Source organism: Dermacentor albipictus, chromosome 4 (assembly GCF_038994185.2).
Source record: "Dermacentor albipictus isolate Rhodes 1998 colony chromosome 4, USDA_Dalb.pri_finalv2, whole genome shotgun sequence".
In the NCBI taxonomy this organism is placed as follows: domain Eukaryota; kingdom Metazoa; phylum Arthropoda; class Arachnida; order Ixodida; family Ixodidae; genus Dermacentor; species Dermacentor albipictus.
In genome coordinates, this window is record NC_091824.1 from 168,915,762 (window position 1) to 168,933,897 (window position 18,136).

General features: G+C 47.3%; 2 protein-coding genes across 8 annotated transcripts in view; one reads left to right on the forward strand and one right to left on the reverse strand.

The window, feature by feature from the left end:
* Dgk (diacyl glycerol kinase 1) overlaps positions 1–18,136 on the forward strand; it is a 555,078-nt gene that overhangs the window by 316,377 nt on the left and 220,565 nt on the right. The window lies entirely within an intron of this gene.
* Positions 1–18,136, reverse strand: part of LOC135910093 (nose resistant to fluoxetine protein 6-like) — a 64,044-nt gene that overhangs the window by 12,489 nt on the left and 33,419 nt on the right. For 2 of the 3 annotated variants that reach the window (XM_070537793.1, XM_065442115.2), the window contains exons 6-10: positions 11,496–11,605; positions 10,696–10,884; positions 4,576–4,669; positions 3,433–3,525; positions 1,298–1,463 (exon numbers count right to left, since the gene is read on the reverse strand). In XM_070537793.1, the coding sequence (XP_070393894.1) occupies positions 1,298–1,463; positions 3,433–3,525; positions 4,576–4,669; positions 10,696–10,884; positions 11,496–11,605 (652 nt within the window). The remainder of the gene's footprint in view (positions 1–1,297; positions 1,464–3,432; positions 3,526–4,575; positions 4,670–10,695; positions 10,885–11,495; positions 11,606–18,136) is intronic. The other variant, XM_065442116.2, reaches the window with a different exon arrangement.

Consider the following 18,136-nt stretch of genomic DNA (forward strand, 5'->3'; position numbering starts at 1 on the left):
TCGAATAGAGGTTGCTTTGGCTCATCTGACAGCTGTAAAGGATTCAAGACGGCACCTGCTATCTGTCGCACCGAGTCAAGTTTGTAGACAGAAGACCAGAGGTCAGTATGTTTCTTCATTACCGATCCAGTATGCCTGGCGTCCTTTGGTGTCGCATGTTGTCGCTGCTCACTCGATGACAGATAGCGCTCGGAATTACCCATGCTTTCTGGTGAATTTCTTATGGCTGCCTTCAATCTGGGTGGGTCCCCTTCTTAATCTTGCAAGGGTTCAAGCCGAGAGTTAAGAACGAATGATAATAAATTTTTTATGCGATATAAATAGGACTACCATGTATGAATATGTAAGAGGGAGGGAAAGTGCCCAGCATGTAAAGTAATGTGAAGTCCTGATCGAGCTATTTGGAAGTACGAATTGGCGAAAGATGCTTCCGGTAATGTTTCCCGGCTAACCGGTAATTAGCGTGCATTTCTTTTAGATTTACGAAGCAAGAATTCTGGAGAGTTTGAAACATCCATGTTTTAATGACGTTGTTACAGCAGAAAAAAGATGTGTGCTCCTTGCGCTGTAAGTTTAGCCAGGCGATGAGATGGAATATTCATGTAATTAGACCGTTCCTCTCACTGCTTCTTGTCTACAACCGACACATAACGTCTTTCTGTTTCCTTTATTTCTAAGTAAGCGTACTCCAAGAATGTCAGGTGCATTGAATAAATGCCTTCAGCGGCAATCAAATCTTCGCCCAAATAATGCCCCTGCAGAACCAGGAATCTTTGCACGATTCTTCTTCCTTATTTAAAGCCTGTTTTAACCGACAACGAAGGGAAGTTCTTATTCATACGTTTACTGCTGCCTTTATTTATTGTGAAACGAATCCTTTGGCATTATGGGGCGGATGCCTCATTGTGAGAACGTAAGTGTTACGTTCGGCAAATATTAAATTACATGTTGGAATGCAGGCAGCAAGTCCAGCTTTATCAGCAGCGTATTCTGTTGGCTTTCAAGCAATGGTGCTACTCGAAGGAATGTCCGCATGGGCATAATGCCTGTGAATCGTGCTTGCCTTATATAGCTTCATCATTTTCAAAATAAGGGCCCGACTTATCGGTTGACCGAAGAAGAGTATAGCGTTATAAAAAAAATGCTTATGAAGATGTATACAAAAATGATAGGATGAAATACATGTACAATGTACCTGATTAAATCAAGCAAGCTAAGTGACTATTTGTCACCACCCCGCTTCAAAGGGTATGCCAATAAATCGTCATCATCATAAATCATTATCAGGGCTACTCACTATGTTTTCAAAATCGAGCAGGTTGAGCATTCCCGTGATGTAATATGGCCAGTGGTCAGGAAAGGCCCGTTTGCGCAGTTCTCCGAAGGTGGCCCAGAGGGGACCATACCCCGAAACTGGCACTAAGTGGTGGAAGCACGCCGTCAGACACACAAGCGGGAACAACCTGCGGGTTAATTATTCGCCCCCGAACTGAGAGCCGTGGACGGCAGGCACGAGCAGAAGGTAAATCATGCTTTCAAGAATTTATCACGTATATTCGTAAAGTCGCCCTAATTCATTAATGTACCGAACATATCATGGTTCTAGGGGACGAAGGCATGCATAGGACTGAAATACAGTTCAGCAGAGCAGAACACTGGGTTGGTTGGTACAGCATTGTAAACAGAGTATCAAGAAATAATGTGAGATGAAAGAATAGAACAGCGCAAGTCCCGTGATGCATTACACCACCTTAAAAAATTAAATTATACGGTTTAACATGCCAAAACCACTTTGTGATTATGAAGCACGCCGTAGTGGAGGACTCCGGAAATTTTGACCAGCTGGGGTTCTTTAACGTGCACTTAAATCTAAGCACACGAGTGTTTTCGCATCTCGCCCCCGTCGAAATGTGGCCACCGCGACCGGGATTCGATCCCGCGACTTCGTGCTCAGTAGCCCAACACCGTAGCTACTGAGCCACCACGGCGGGTATTACACCACCTGATCTATACAAAAAAAAGAAACAAAAAATCGAGCGCGTTTGTGTCACACGTTCGTGCTTGAATGTAGCACATCAAAAGCGAGAAATGTCACAGAAATTAGGATAACAGTAATCTGCTATCTAGCTTCGGGCATCGGGCGCATTGCTTAGTTTTGCAACGTTCTATCAAAATATTCGTTGGGAGATATTGCGACATTCACCTTTTCACGGTGTCCTAAAGCTGCAGTCGAAGATAGAGAGAAAGAAAGGCAAAGGAGAGACAGGGAGGTTAACCAGATATTATCTCCGGTTGGCTACCCTGTACCGGGGGAGGGGTAAAGGGATGCGATATATGAGGGAGAGAAAAAGAAAAAATGACATACACAAACACACACATACACACACACATACACACACACGATACAGAACTGTTTCTGCGGGCACTGTCACGCAGTCTGCGAAGGCATTCCTAGTGTTACGCAGTTTCACCATCCCATCCTAGGTCACACACAGTCACAATTTGTCGCGAATTTGTCTCTTAAGTAACGCGGCAGCGCCTTCATAGCGGATCGCGCTGATGTTCGCGTTGGCTAATTTTCAAGGATGTTGTTGTTGTCTGTTAGTGGCCGCTTGTCCAATTGTTCTAGGGTGGGTAAGAGGGCTGCTGTTTGCAGGTTGAAACGAGAACACTCACAAAAGTGTGCGATTGTTTCGTTACAACCGCAGAAGTCACAAAGTAGGCTGTTAGCCACTCCGATAAGAAAGGAGTACGCAGTTGAAAATGCTACTCCAAGTCACAGGTGGACTAGAAGGAAGCATTCACGTCGTGGAAGGTTGGGCGGAATGCGGAGCTGTAAATTAGGTTCCTGGGTATGAAGGCGTGCACTTGCTGAAGTTGAATGCGTAGTGATTTATAAATGACCTAAGCGATGGATAGTGGTCAAGCAAAGGTTGCCATTTCAGCCAACGCTACAACAAGTGGAGTTCTTTTCGACAGGTCCCTGACAAACGCAAGTCGCCTCGCCGAAACGTTGGCTAATGCGACGCCCTGTCTACTCAACCATTGTTGATCATTTCAGGTCCCCATCTTCCCCTGAATATCTTTCTTTTAAGGTGTCAATAATCTAAGTCACGTTTACTGCAAATATGTAACGCTCATTGTATGTCTTTTTAAGACAGGGATATCATCTCTAAACGATAGACACATACACAAGAAGAAAAACAATAAGCGCGAAGTTCAACCACTTCGCTAACGAACAGCTTCTTCTATTGTATTCCTTCTAAGTAGTTCGTATACATGATGGCAATTCAGTGTTCTTAGTGGACACCCCCGCTAGTTCCTTCCTTCGTCTCACTTTGAAGGGAGGAACAAGCCATCACGCAGGTGCAGTTAAACTCCGCTTAAGTCTGAACATCGCCACTTTTTCTCCTCAGAAAGGTGTCGGCTTACCTGAGGTACCTGTGAAGTACTAACGCGAAGCAACTAGCCTTGCCATGCTCTTCGTTTGATCGCTTTGAAACTGTCATCCACTGCATGAATCCACTGTAAATACCAAAAAAAATATATATTGGGCGTTGTCAAAAATTTGCGAAGAAAGTTTGATATGAGCATGAGGGGGCAACATATGTAAAATGTGAAGTATTTTCCCTTTCACTGAAATTAAACCTTGGCATTAGCTCTCACATAAGCTTTTTTATTAGAGTATGCGAAATACAGGACAATGTCAACGTCTACGACCGAGGGAAGGGCGATTGTGAAAAGCACATCACCGTCCCTCAACAACTCCAAGACTGCTCAAAATACGCTGAATTAAAAAGTTAATAGTGGGGACTAAATAACTATAAATTCATAATTAATAAAGAAAAGGCCACACATCGGATGATTTCTGCAAGGAAATGTAACTTAAAATGGAGAAAAAGTGCCGGAAACAGCATGTAACTGTTATTGTTAGGTCTTATTAGCTTCAAAATCCTTGTCAAAGACAGGGAGTTCAGTGTACTAAAGTTCTAACGTTTCAAACACCCAACTATACGAACTCTGACCCAGAACACAAACTACACTTTTGCCGGATTCTTCTAGACAACATAGGCTGATCAAGCCTTGCCGCTAATACGGAGTTCAATAGTGGTGGACCTCATGGTCCGCTGCCTACCACGTTGTCTTAATTAACTCGAAAACTTCCAGCGTCAAGTCCACCGGGACAACTTAGCAAAACCTAGCATGACCTCGCAAAACCTAGAAACAACTTAGCCAAGCCTGCCATAACCGCGCAAAACCTAGAAACGACTTATTCAAGCCTACCAACAACTTAGTAAAACCTAGCGTAACCTCGCAAAACCTACAAACAACTTAGGTAAACCACGTTAACGCTTGGCGATCACGATCTCCGCTGTTGACTCCAGCCCTGCACCACTAGTTCAAGCTGGGCATGTTCTTCTTTTTTTTAATGGTACAGCGAAATAAAAAATGGCTTCATGTCCTCCAGTGAGCGGAGCTCATGAGGAGGAAAACAATGATGATGAATGATCGTCTGCTAGATGAAGGTAAGACGAAGTTTCAACAGAAAAAAGTATACCATTTGCTATGACTTACCTGATTGTCGTGAAAATTGCAACGCTCATACTAGCGTTAACAATGAATTGCCGCGCCAATGTTCTCGACATTTCGTATACTTCGTCGTTATTGTCTGCAATAAACAAAGGGAAACGTTATGCAGATCCAACGCAGATCTAGGAATCTACGTGAAGCGAAGCAGTCGTGAAGCGCTTAATAAATTTGCCCATTAACTCCTCTCCTAATCATGGATTCTTGTCTGGGTTCCCTGATATCGGAGAAGTAAGGCCGACCTATAGGTCCAGAGGCCAGTATGCGATTTTTAATATAAAGACTATTTCAGCTCCACCACTTCATTGCTGCATCTTTGACGTTGAGGAAACTGGCGCACGCGTGTGCTCTTGTACATCCGTGCTGCGCACTCTGACACACACTTTGATAATATCAGAGTATTTTGGTGTTGGCATGACGGAAGTATACGTGCGATTGGGGTTTAATAGTTAGGGCTGCTGTGCTGGGGGACAAGGTTCGAGGCCACCATCAGGCACGTAATTATTATTTTTTTAAAGTGTGGGCTATTGTGCAAGACAGCAGCAGAATCCACTGTCCGGGAGTGGGGGGAGGGGGGGGGGAGGGGAGGTGTTTGCCAATAAATGTTCGCTTTAATACAGGGACGTGAATGACTAATCAGGATGTCTTCTCTTTGTTTCACAGTCTGCTGTTATCGCTATTTTGACTGTTAAAAGTCACAACAGAGTTGAAAATTATTGTTACACTATAATTTCCATTGAATTCCTATCGACGTATCTGTCTTCTGTTGTTAAACAGTCAGCTTTAAGAATTCCGCACGGCTGGGTGCATTTATGGACGAACATCCTTCCCTTCATCGTCGTCATTTCTTGCCACCATTCCGCAATCACTTAGCGCAGCCTTGCAGGTCAGAGCAACTTTCCTCAAGCAAGCCTGTCTGCTTTCCGTCTGCCTTTCCGTACATAAATTTTCTGTAGTTGAATAGATATGTGCGAAGCTCAACTACTTCCTGGGAGAGTTGCGTATTGTGAAGGGCATAGCATAAGGTTAGGTTAGGAATAGTTAGCAACTGTGTGGCCAGATAAGCTGGTCGTGTTTTTACTACGCAAATAGATGTAACAATGACGGAAATATGCTGGAGCGACGTGTTTCTTACTGTATGTCTCTGCCCTCACCCAGTGTTCGTGTTGGTCACATCATGCTTACCTGTAATGTTTTATGTATTTGTGTGCGCGTAAAATAGTGGGCGCCACTTCAAGGTTCGGTATATTTGTAGTCATGTAATAAAGATATAATTCGCAAAAAACGTTTACTGCCCTCCGTAATATAGGCCATGCCTTCTAGCAACCGGCTGTTACGAACTTCCAACCGGTGCCACCAGTGTTACGACATCCAACCGGTGCCGCCAGTGTTACGAACTTCAACCGCTGCACCACGATAACGGCTTTGTGGTCCCGTAGCGCTCGTCACCCGTTTCGTGACAGAGCGTTGGTAGCGAAGACTCCGAGCCTGGCGTCGATGAGAATAACAAAAGGGACTTTATACATTATATACAGGTTATCATACAGGACATGAACGGGTCGGCACTGGGGCCGAGTGCTCACAACAAACGCGACTGTTCTCGCACGACGACGTCCGGCGAAAACGCGTTTCACATCTCACCCCAGTCGGGAGCGATACTCTCTCCCGGTGGGGTCGGCAGATCCTGTTTTCGAGCGGCGTGTCGCTGCTTTTATAATCCCCGAGGCCCATTGTCACTCAAACGGCCCAATACAAAGTCAGCACACGACGGTCGTCCGAGGGGTCCAACCAGCGACCGCGCTGGCCACCCGGTTCAAAGTTCGCGCGCGCGGTGACCTCCAGGCAAGGGAGGTGCGGCGCCGGGCTGTCGGGCACACGCGGACACGTTTAAACACGCTGCTTCGCCGAGGCTTCTCCCGCACGAAGGCGCAGCATCTTGACTTGTGAAGGGAGAATTATGGCGCTCGCAGGATAGATTCTGCATCTTGCAGATTCGGAATCCGGGCTTGTGGTAATGGCACAACAGCATCCCCGCCCTCAGATAAGGCGCCGGGAAGACGAGCTGCCTCCACGTGGCTCGGATGCCAGGCGCGCACGTTCGTCAGGCTCGTCCAAGTTCACGTCCAGTGTCGGGACGCCAGGTAACCTCACGTGCCCAGGTCCGACTCGCCAGGACAGGAGCTCTGCTCACCACGTCGTCGCCAAGGCACCTTGACCAGCTCCGCTCGGGTCGTTCCTAAGACCTTGCTTCTCGCCACTGGTCCCGCTTGGTCGTTCTGCAGCTTGCAAAATCGACCGGCAAAAGGCAACACCCAACACGAACAAGTGCCCTCTGTCTCCCGTCAAACACCAGACAAAGCCATAATTCAAATCAACCTAATTAATCGCTATCCCCTTTTGCTCCCGCTGCAACAAGAGGCAGGTGTACGATCTAGCACACAAGGCTCAAACAATCAGTTTTCAAATCAACAACACAACAAAATAGAAACAATTAATAATCAGCAATAATAATTACAAATAGAATGGTCCCCTTGAAATCGCTTTGGACCGAAAACATACTTCTGAGGAAGCAAATGAGGTCATTCATTTTTCCCGGCGATATTTTCGCGGAATCTGAAGCTGCTTATATTTGCGACCCTGCTTATCCGTGTAGCGGCGGTACAATAAGCCAGGTTCCTTGCCAAATGAAACCCCCTTTTTTTCCACTCCCCGTTTGACGCTCTTCCTCAGATCGGCTAATGAACAATCTTCCTGTTGCTCGCGAATCAGACTTTTTCTTTCAACTGCAGCCTGCTCCTGCCGGCTGGCGGAAACCGGAGCGAGTGCGGAGCCCGCGTCGCCTAATTGCGGCGTCGAGTCTATATCGCGGCTAGCACTGCACGCGTCACTCCCACTCACTTCCAGGACCCGCTCGTCTAGGCCAGCCTCCGAGCTCTGCCTCTCCCGTGACTGCTCGCCACTCAAGTTACCGTGATCGGTCCGTGTGCCGCACCGCTGTTCGCTCACCGACGCTAAGTTCCCTCGACAGCGGGCGCGCTTTGGATCGCGTGGGGGCCATGTACGCCACGTCGGCAAAGAATGATTTGCCGTGATCCCTCAGCAACTGCTCCGAGCTATTTGAGAAGAGGTAGGAAAATTGCTCCGGGGGGGCGGCTGACACAGCGGCTTCGGTGTTAAGTTTCCCAAATTCTCCTTCAATGCTAACCGTTGCGATCGGTAAACAGACACTCTCCTTCTCGGCCACTTGCCGTATCCTAACGCACTCTCCCGTAAAATCACTCGAGGAGACGAAAGACGGGTGAACAACGTCCATAGTTGCTGCAGAGTCCCGCAGTGCTCGGCACTTCTTGCCGTTTACCTTAATTTCCTGCACATAGGGCTCCAATAGACGTATGTTCTTGTGAGTTTCCTGTATCGTTGCAAAAGCAATTCTCTCTGGGCAGCTTGCAGCGATGTGCCCTTGCTTTTTGCAATTGTAGCAGGTTAACGGTCTCCGTTTTTCAAAAGAACGCGTCATTTCGTTTCGCTGTTTCGGACCATCGTCATCATTCTGAGATGCATTCTGTCCATCCCTTACAGTTTCTTTGGGAAGGGACTCGTCGTCCCGAAACTCGCGACGCGTGATTTCCTTCCGTTCGTCGGGCTTCCCGAAAAACCCATCTCTTCTATCTGCTTTTTCTATGCGCACTGCCTTGCTGTGCAAGCTGCGGCGGGTGTAATACTCTTCCGCTAACTCTGCTGCCTTGTTTAGCTTAACCTCCTTTAGCCTATCTTGCAGCCAGAGCCGGACATCCTCATCAATGCAACGGTAGAACTGCTCCAACGCGATGCATTCGACAATTTTGTCGCGGTCGTCGTAAACCTCTTCGCCCTTCAGCCATTCCACCAAGTCGGCTTTTAGACGAAACGCGAAGTCAACATTCGACTCCTTACCCTTTTTTGCATACCGGAACCTCTGCCGGAAAGCTTCGGGCGACAATTTGTACTTCCGCAGTAGCGCTTCCTTCACATCACTGTAGCTCTCAAACGCCTCCTTCGATAAGCAAGTTATTACGTCTGATGCCTCCCCAGGAAGCAAGGCTAACAGATTCTGTGCCCAAACGGATCGCTCAATGCTATTCCGTTCGCAGACGTGCTCAAATTTCACGAGGTATTTGGCCATATCCTCTCCGACGACAAAGGGTGGAAGTTGATCGCGTATTCTGGGAACATTAGAAGTGAGACTAGGCGCCGGCGAGTTATTTCGGATCTCCAACTCTTTCATTTTAAGCTCGTGCTCACGTCGCTCCCTCTCTCTCCTTTCCTCCCTTTCCTCCTCGCGAAGTTCCTTTTCCTCCTCGCGACGTTGCTGTTCTCTCCTTTCCTGCTCGCAACGTTCCTTCTCCTCCCTTTCCCGACGTTCATTGATATCCGCCCAGGCCTCAGCGGCTTCCTCAGCCGTTACGTCCCCAGTCCTCATGACCTCAAGGATCGCATTCTTTCTTTTGGTTGAGCCCAACTCAATGCCCAACTCCTCACAAATTTCGAGAAGTTCCTTCACCTTGTACTTCTCCATCGTTCACACTGTCCTCCTGCTGTTTACCCTTTTTGAATATACCTGCCGTACGCTACTATAACACTACTAGTAAGACATATGCAAGTATTTCACACTTTGCCCTGTTTACCCCCTCAGCATCCCCTGGTTTTCAAAACACTCTTACTAGGCTTGAAACACCCAAGGTTATCACAATGCAACACCAAATCCTTCCTTAAGCTACTATACCCTGTGTCAAAGAAAGTCTGGTGTTTGAGGTAAACTTCAGGCACTCACCGCGCCGAGGCAGCTGATGCCGGTCAATCCCGTAGCTGCCATCCAGTGTTACGAACTTCCAACCGGTGCCACCAGTGTTACGACATCCAACCGGTGCCGCCAGTGTTACGAACTTCAACCGCTGCACCACGATAACGGCTTTGTGGTCCCGTAGCGCTCGTCACCCGTTTCGTGACAGAGCGTTGGTAGCGAAGACTCCGAGCCTGGCGTCGATGAGAATAACAAAAGGGACTTTATACATTATATACAGGTTATCATACAGGACATGAACGGGTCGGCACTGGGGCCGAGTGCTCACAACAAACGCGACTGTTCTCGCACGACGACGTCCGGCGAAAACGCGTTTCACATCTCACCCCAGTCGGGAGCGATACTCTCTCCCGGTGGGGTCGGCAGATCCTGTTTTCGAGCGGCGTGTCGCTGCTTTTATAATCCCCGAGGCCCATTGTCACTCAAACGGCCCAATACAAAGTCAGCACACGACGGTCGTCCGAGGGGTCCAACCAGCGACCGCGCTGGCCACCCGGTTCAAAGTTCGCGCGCGCGGTGACCTCCAGGCAAGGGAGGTGCGGCGCCGGGCTGTCGGGCACACGCGGACACGTTTAAACACGCTGCTTCGCCGAGGCTTCTCCCGCACGAAGGCGCAGCATCTTGACTTGTGAAGGGAGAATTATGGCGCTCGCAGGATAGATTCTGCATCTTGCAGATTCGGAATCCGGGCTTGTGGTAATGGCACAACACGGCTCACCATCGTACCAAGTATGAATGATGCATGTTGTTCGTTATGAAAGATGACTCTCTCTGAGTTCTACATGAGTCCCTTTTTACCAAATGGCCGATTGTTTTGCAGTTTTATTCGCTTGATGCGCTCTACGCTGCAAAGAATTCTCAAACTATAGGCAATGTCGAATACAGGTCAGAAAGATGGCCTTGTCCTCCTCAGACTCTTACAGCAGTGGGGTCAGTTAGATAATGACATGTCGTTGCTCAGTCTTTGAGCCCGCTTTCATGCTTGCAGCACCATGAAATGTGATGAAAGTCACTTTACTTAACCTAACTGAATAACTAAACTAGCCAGGACAATCTTGCGAAGTGTAGCTCTTCATATAACATCTACCTGCCTTTGATCAGCTTCGTGCCACCACGTTTCTATATGCCTGCAGCTTAAATCGTCCAGCCTTTTTCAAAGAAAGAATTGTTGTGAATGATGTCTACTGTTCATTTATTTTTCGGAAATATTTCGGTGCACTCGACAGTACGCGCGGTACCAACAAAAGCGCATTTGTTTCTTGTCTCACCCATGAGCGCTTCGTCCATGTAGATGTGCGTGTGAATGGTGATCACCCAGACCAGGCCGATGACGCGTAGACCGTTGAAGATGTCGAGCCTTTCCCCTTTTCCGCCAGCGCCGCCTTCCATGCGGAACGTGGAACGCGCAGTCCGAAGCAAGGACAGTGTCTGGAATTGCGCCAGAATGCGGCTCCCTGCTGCCAAAGCATGGAAGACCGCGTCGTGTGTTTTTTTACGTGTGCGCGTGGGGGGGTGGGGGGGGGGAGAAAAAGGGATGGAGAAGCGAATCAGTCAGTCCAGCGAGAAAGTTTTGCAACTTTCCGGCATGATAAATGTACGAGTGACACTGTTCTGCCTGCCACAAAGTTTCAATTTGCTCAGACCTACTTTGCGTAACACTGTGAGGTAAGATAGCACTGCGGGGTGCCTTCGACTTCTGATTGCTGGTTAAAAGAAAGAGAAAGAACTCTACAAGACGACACGGTCCTTGACACACAAGGATGAAAGGAAAGGGTAGCGTCTTAGATCTGCTTAGAACGCGTCGTTAGCAAAGAGACATGAACTTTTAGTTATAAATAAAGGCAAATAGGAGAAGGAGAATGACAACAAGCATAAACAAGAACAAGAAAACACATCTTGTGGCCGTGCCAGAGAATGAAAATGGCACACGCCTCTTAAGTTGAAGATCAGGGAACTCGACAGGAACGGTTCTTTGGCTTCGTTTTAAATATGTTCGCTTCTTGGCGAGGCCCGTCATTTTAAGTGCTGGTATTTTGCCTGCGCGGAACTTGTTGTGGATTGCCCTTACCAGCATCTGCGTCTGCCTGCGCTTGGTCGACGAGGATGAGATCTTGTCGATTGATCACATCTAGAGCAGTCGCCAGCACCACCGCGGTCACGAACGCTGCCAGGATAAAACTGATGCAAGAAGCAAAATGTACATACCTGATGCACCTTGTTCGTTCACGGGTTGATATGCCCAGTGAATCCATCAATTTGCGTGTTAGCAGTGTTGAGCGCGTGAAATATTAGTAAAGTTAAATAAATTATTGGGTTTGAGGACCCATAGCAGCTGACGCCAGAGGTCCCATGGCGAAGGGCAAATGAGTAATTTGCACAATGCAGGGTTCTTTATATATATATTTTTTTCGAGATACCTTACAGGCCCCACTAGGAGCATTGAGTAAGGGGGACATTGCTGCATGAAAGTTGCACACGAGAATACCGCCAAGATGAGTGGAAATAATCACTGCAAAACAGAGTCACAAATGCACAACTGCGGTAGTAAACAAACATTGGATAAATTTGGTAACGCACGTTGCTCGCACACATAAACATCGGGTAAAACAGGTATAGTTTAAAGCATGAGAAGAAGATGCAAAATCGATACTAGCAATACTCGGATAAACAGAAATTTCATTTTGGGATAACGCACAAAACGTCTGATAAACTTTACCACGCACATGGCTCGAGCACATAATAAAAATGTGTAGTTTAAAACATGAAAGAGGAAAGATATCTGCTTGACGCTACACCCGGTATACAGAGCGTGACACATCTTTAGGACAGAAACTGCATGTTCAGGCGTTGCCTAAATTTATCTCTGTCTGTTTGCGTGGCAGTTCTCTCGAGAAGGGAATTGCATAAACGGATGGCTCGTGGCAAAGCTGACAGATTAAATGCTTTCGTGTTTCCGTAGATGCGATTTCAACTTAACTCGTTATTCAGTCATCGTGATATACAACTTGCATGTTCCAGAAACAAAGGCGATGACTTCAATTGATGAACTTATTTATGGAACAAGGACAGCAATGCCACGTCACGATGACTACTTAGTGCAGGAAATGAAAGATCATGTTTGATTCGAGTTACGTTTGACTGCCTATCGTAATTGCGGGAAATGAATTGATTAGCTCGGTTTTGTATGGCTTCTGACATGCAGATTAAATATTCATGATAAGGAGATCATATCGCAGATGCGAACTTGAGCTGCGGACGGACGAAAGTCAGGAAGGCTAATTTTCGCATGTTAGATGGGAATTCACGTAGGTTGCGAGGAAGGTACCCTAGTCTTTTTGAAGCATTAGCGCATATGGCTGTTATATAAGAGGCCCAGGAAAGATCTAATACGAGATTAACACCTAGATATTTTTACAGTGAAGCTTCCTATACTGGATCCGTAATTATATAATAGGAAAAACTCGATTTAAAGTGTCTGCATTTGAAAGTCGTTACTTTGCATTTAGATGAATTAAGTGTCATTTTCCAGGTGTTGCACCGGTCGCTAATGCGATGAAGGTCACCTTGAAGAATAAGGTGGTCCTCAAAGCTGGTAATTCGTCGGTATATTATACAGTTATCGACAAAAATTCGCGTGCGAGAGGAGATGTTTGGCAGCTCGTTGATATAAATTAGAAAAAGCAATACGCTGCCCTGTGGTACGCCGGAAGTTGCGTAGGTGAGGAGGGATGCAAAATTGTTCAAAACGGTAAATTGCTTACGATTAGTTGGAAATTTAGAATGAGAAATTATTAGAAAGTTAGAAAGAACGTGCAACCAAAGTACGGTGCACGGCTCTTTCGTTTTCTTTCCGTCTCCTTCGAAATGCGCCAGCATGTTAATGAATAAGTGGTTCATCCTGTGTCTTGATTGCAACTTGTCAAAATATTTCAAAACTTTGTTGCAGGGTGCTTACGCAGAATTCTGCCGACGCTGCTCCTCTTTCTTCTTTGCATGTGTGTGTGTCAGGTGGGTGGGTTGTCCTTTCTTTGTTATACTATGTAACAAGCGCCAAGAACATTTACGGAGGTGTAGGTGCTATTACGAACCGCCTGCAAGGGTCGCGGCCTACAAAAATTTCCCAGCCAGCTGCAGCTGCGGAGGTGGCGAGCTTCCGAGAAGCGACCGTGGAGCCCTTCCCCACCTGCGGAGGCGACTCGTATTCTAGGGACGACGATGTGCCGCATCAGCACCCTTTCGGCGCCGCTATGACTAAACGCGGTTGGCGGACCAAGTATTGTTAGTGGATTCGCCGTCACCGTCACGGCTAGTTAGAAGTGGTGGAAATCCTGGGAGAAGATGTCGTGCGGCCGTCTCAAAGGGCTTAGAAGTCATGGTCAGACATGGCGGTCATTGTCTGCGGAGTCAACACTGGGATGAAGAGGCGTCTGCTCGGGGCAAGACCCGTGTCTGCGAAAACCCCCTCAACTTGGTGTGGTCAGGGAAACCTGTGCGGAAGGGAGTGTGTAAACTTTCCCCCTCAAAGGCGGGGTGGCTACAATGACTTTGAACGCTCCGAATTGGTAGCAGGTTTAACGGCCGTTTTTCCTCACCTAGGGATCTAGGGAGGACATACATTATTTAAGGAGCCGTTGGCGGCTCCTTAGGGTGCATTTTTTTAGTCATGTTAGACTGATTAACTGTAACGTTCTCATGTAAATACTGTAAGTAAACCCATATTCCTCGTTTTCGATCAGAACAATTCTCTCCCTTCAGAAACGTCCTCGTGGATAAGTTGGACGACGGCACGGGCCAGCTACCATCTATTTCATGCCCGACCCCAAACATTACGGTGTGTCTTACACGCACGAACAACTCGTTCACTTGGATGTGTCATTAATAGAAAGACATTCAGTACAAAATAGACCCTTATAGTGATATACGAGGGCAAATCAGAAGGTCCCTGCCTCTATAATTTTGTTAGCCAAAATAAGGTTCATACAGGTAGTTGCAAATATAGCGTACTGTTCTGCGTACATTACACTATTTTCCACATATTCCCCACACCGGTTCGGACATTTGTCCCATCGCAGGACTAAATGTGAGTTCGTCCGGCTGACTGTGGAAGCACTGTCGGACTGCTGTCTTGGCTTCATCGTTACACGTGGACCGCTGTCCTGCCAGGAAATTCTTCAGCGGACCTAAAACGTCCAAATCAATAGGGACGAGGTCCGGCCTGTATTGTGGGTGGTCCAGACTCTCCAAGTGAAATGACCGGAGCTTGTCGGCGGTTCTGATTGCCACATGTGGCCTTGCATTGTCGTGGAGGATAACCGTGTTGTGCACATAGAGATTCCCTCTGTTCGCCTGATGGCAGCCGGCAGACGTGACAGTGTGGAACAATAACTGTCGGCATTACCGCCCACCCGCTTTTAGAAGTTCATTCTCGCGGGAGATGTTGTCGTCAGTCAGCGACGCACGCAGCCTCCCCCGAACGCTCATTGTCACGGAAGTCTTCACGGCCTTTTGCGAACTCACAACACCACCACCTCACACTTCTCAAAGCGAGACATCTTTTCCCATACGTTGGATGCATATCCCTGTGAATTGCCGACGCAGCCAGCAGACTTCGAGTGCTTGCACAGGAGATCACACTCTCTGTATGGTGCACACCAAGCAGCCAGACCAACCTGAGCAATCGTCAATACCACAAGTCTCCTTTGATGCATCTCTGTATGCCAACTGGACTCCGCCGAAGAGAGGCCACTCTGCTTTATCGCTTCGCTTATGGCTAGGAGTGGCATTCACGGAATATTACTAATTTCGCATTGAAATGGCCGACATGGATGGATGGAAAAACTTCATTTTCGTCAGAACGCATGTGCGGACGATTCCGTGCTAGATGGCCATCAGCTCATGGCTGACGGCGACCTGGGTGGCCCACTCCACGGCCCTGGTCTGGACGACCGGGTCTGAGCTGGCCAACACGGCCTCCCACTGCTCGAGAGAAGGAACACGCATAATATCCGCCGGTGGCGGCGCTATGCTACAGCTCCATAATATGTGGTCATAGGTGGCCAGTTCCTGGCACCATTTGCATTCCGGCTGAACGTGCGGGTAGATTTTGTTTAACACGTATGGGTTACAGAAAGATCTCGTCTGCAATCTTCGCCAGACGCTTTGCTGCGCCTTCACCAATTGCTTGTCCGGTGGAGGGTAAATTCTCCGCTCAAGTTTGTAATGGTTAGTAATGTCGTGAAAGGACACCAGCCCATCTCTCGTGGACCTCCCTGGAACGTCCGGCTCACCTGCTCGGCTGACGAAACCTCGAGAATTCATGTGAGCTGCCTCGTTCCCAGGGTTCCCAGAGTGGACCGGTACCCAGACAATTTCCACCTCCGTAGTCCCTCGCCCCGTGGCCCGATTTAGTAATCCTGCCGACAGTGCTCTCTGCAATGCCTCTCTCTGCGAGGAGACGCTAGAACACATTCTGTGCGACTGTCCTGAAGATAATGTTCAGAGACAGTCCCTGGCGTCCGTTCTAGCGCACCTTTACAATAGACCATGATCAATTGAAACGATTTTCATATGTCGCCAACAGAAGACATCGCAGCTGAAGGTGACGAAGGGACTACTTCGGTTTTTGAAAGAGACGGGCTCGTACAAGCGGCTGTGACAGTGATGTCACGTACCACGGAATAGTGATAGACGTAACTGACGATGTGCGTGCTGTGCTATGTGCTCTCTCTCTCTCCTCCCCATCTTTCACCCCCTTCATCCCGCTCCAATGTGTAGGGTAGCAAACCGGTTGAGCTAAACTTGTTAACCTCCCTACCTTTCCTTCTCCACTTTTTCCTTCCTTCCTTCCTTCCTTCCTTCCTTCCTTCCTTCCTTCCTTCCTTCCTTCCTTCCTTCCTTCCTTCCTTCCTTCCTTCCTTCCTTCCTTCCTTCCTTCCTTCCTTCCTTCCTTCCTTCCTGTGAATTTCTATGAGTGTTCGTCCCTTGCTCTATAGAAAACGGAACACACGTTCTTTCTTGTACACCGTGGATGTGTGAAGCACAACCGCGATCTTCAACAATTTACAGCAGCGCCGTGCCGCGGAGCTATCCACAGATAAGGCCGGGCCGTCCCTACGAATATGTTGACTTCACATTTACAGCCGAAATTTGGCTTAAAAAATGGGGCCAAGGACTTTCTGATTCGCCCTAGTTGAAACGCCACTTCGTTCAAACAGTTCAAAAATAATCACGCTCACGAACAGAGTCGTCACACAGCTACCGCACCAGAGCACAAGTTCAGTTGAGCTTTCCTTCATGCTCACACGCAAAATACCAGTAATTCTTATAGTATCAGTACTAAGTTTCCGTGTACATTGCCAGTAGCTTATTACTCTTTGCAGCTTTTTCGCTTTTTTAATCTTTCCGTCCCCTTTTCCCTTTCGCCAGTGTAGGGTTGCCAACTGGGCTCAGTCCTGGTTAACCTCCCTACTTTTCCTTTATCATTTGCTCTCTCTCTCTCTCTCTCTCTCTCTCTCGATTCTCTACGGTCTTATGTTTATTATATTTGCACACCTCTAGGGCACATATTTCGCTGGCTCAGTGGTCATTCTGATGCTGAACAAGAAGTCGCGGTGAGGCCGCAAGCAAACCCGCGAACATTCTGAAAGGTACAATATATACAGCAATACAACTACTAGCCATAAAGATAATGAGTGAGGTTAAACACGTTGAGTAAATGTTATTCCACTTGCGTTATCAAGCTTCTACACCAAGTACTTCAGCGAAAAATTAAGCACTGCTTTTAGAAAAGGTAGTATACGTTTTAATTAAGACGTTATTTCAGAAATGACACATTATTCGATACAGTGGCAGCGAGGACCTTGCTGAAATATTCCATTACGTTTTCTTAATCAACCTAAATGAGCTAATAAATTGATTTTGGCATTGGCTGAGATCTTTCTTTTGTAATTAAACAAATTTTCTCTCTAGGTTCTCTTTTTTGCCATGAACACAGATTTTTATCGATTGTATACCCTTTTTTTTCGCAGAGTGCGGCGTATCTAACGGACTGTTCTTCAGGTTAATCTATCTGCATTTCTGCTGCATTTTCGCATTCTTCTGTAGTGACAGACTTCAGGAACAAAAAAACTTGAAACTGAGGCTAATCTGTGCACTGTTGCTAAACACACACTCCCGCACGCTTACCGGCTTCGTCACGACAATTTCAAACATATGCGGCAAAGCCAATTCAGTCAATATGAGGAACTATCGCAAGCTCCTGATGTCCACATGCAGGCGAAGCAGAAATCTGTATTGCACAATGTTTGAGAAATACTTAAAGATCTTGCTCAAGCAAGGGGAAATTTTTTTTTGTAAATCAGACATTTTTCTTGGATGTTAGCAAAAGAGGCTGATATATGTTACCCTAACAATGCGCAGTCGTAGATTATCGCTAACGCCCCCGTTTTCTTTTTTGTGTCTGTGCGTATTTGTCGCGCGCGTGAGTATAAAATTTTATGCCGATCTCTATTGTCTTTCGTATGAATGTTGTTAGCAACGCTTCCTAGTCTTATGCGCTTCTAACCTCGATCACATTTTCGCGCAGATCACGTTTTCTTTCTTCCTTGTTTTATGTGCCACTTTGCCAAACGTAACGCGAACCAGCAAATATCGTCTCAGATGTGTTTATCCCGTAGGACACGTCCCGTGAGAACGAATGTGAGCCCTTGC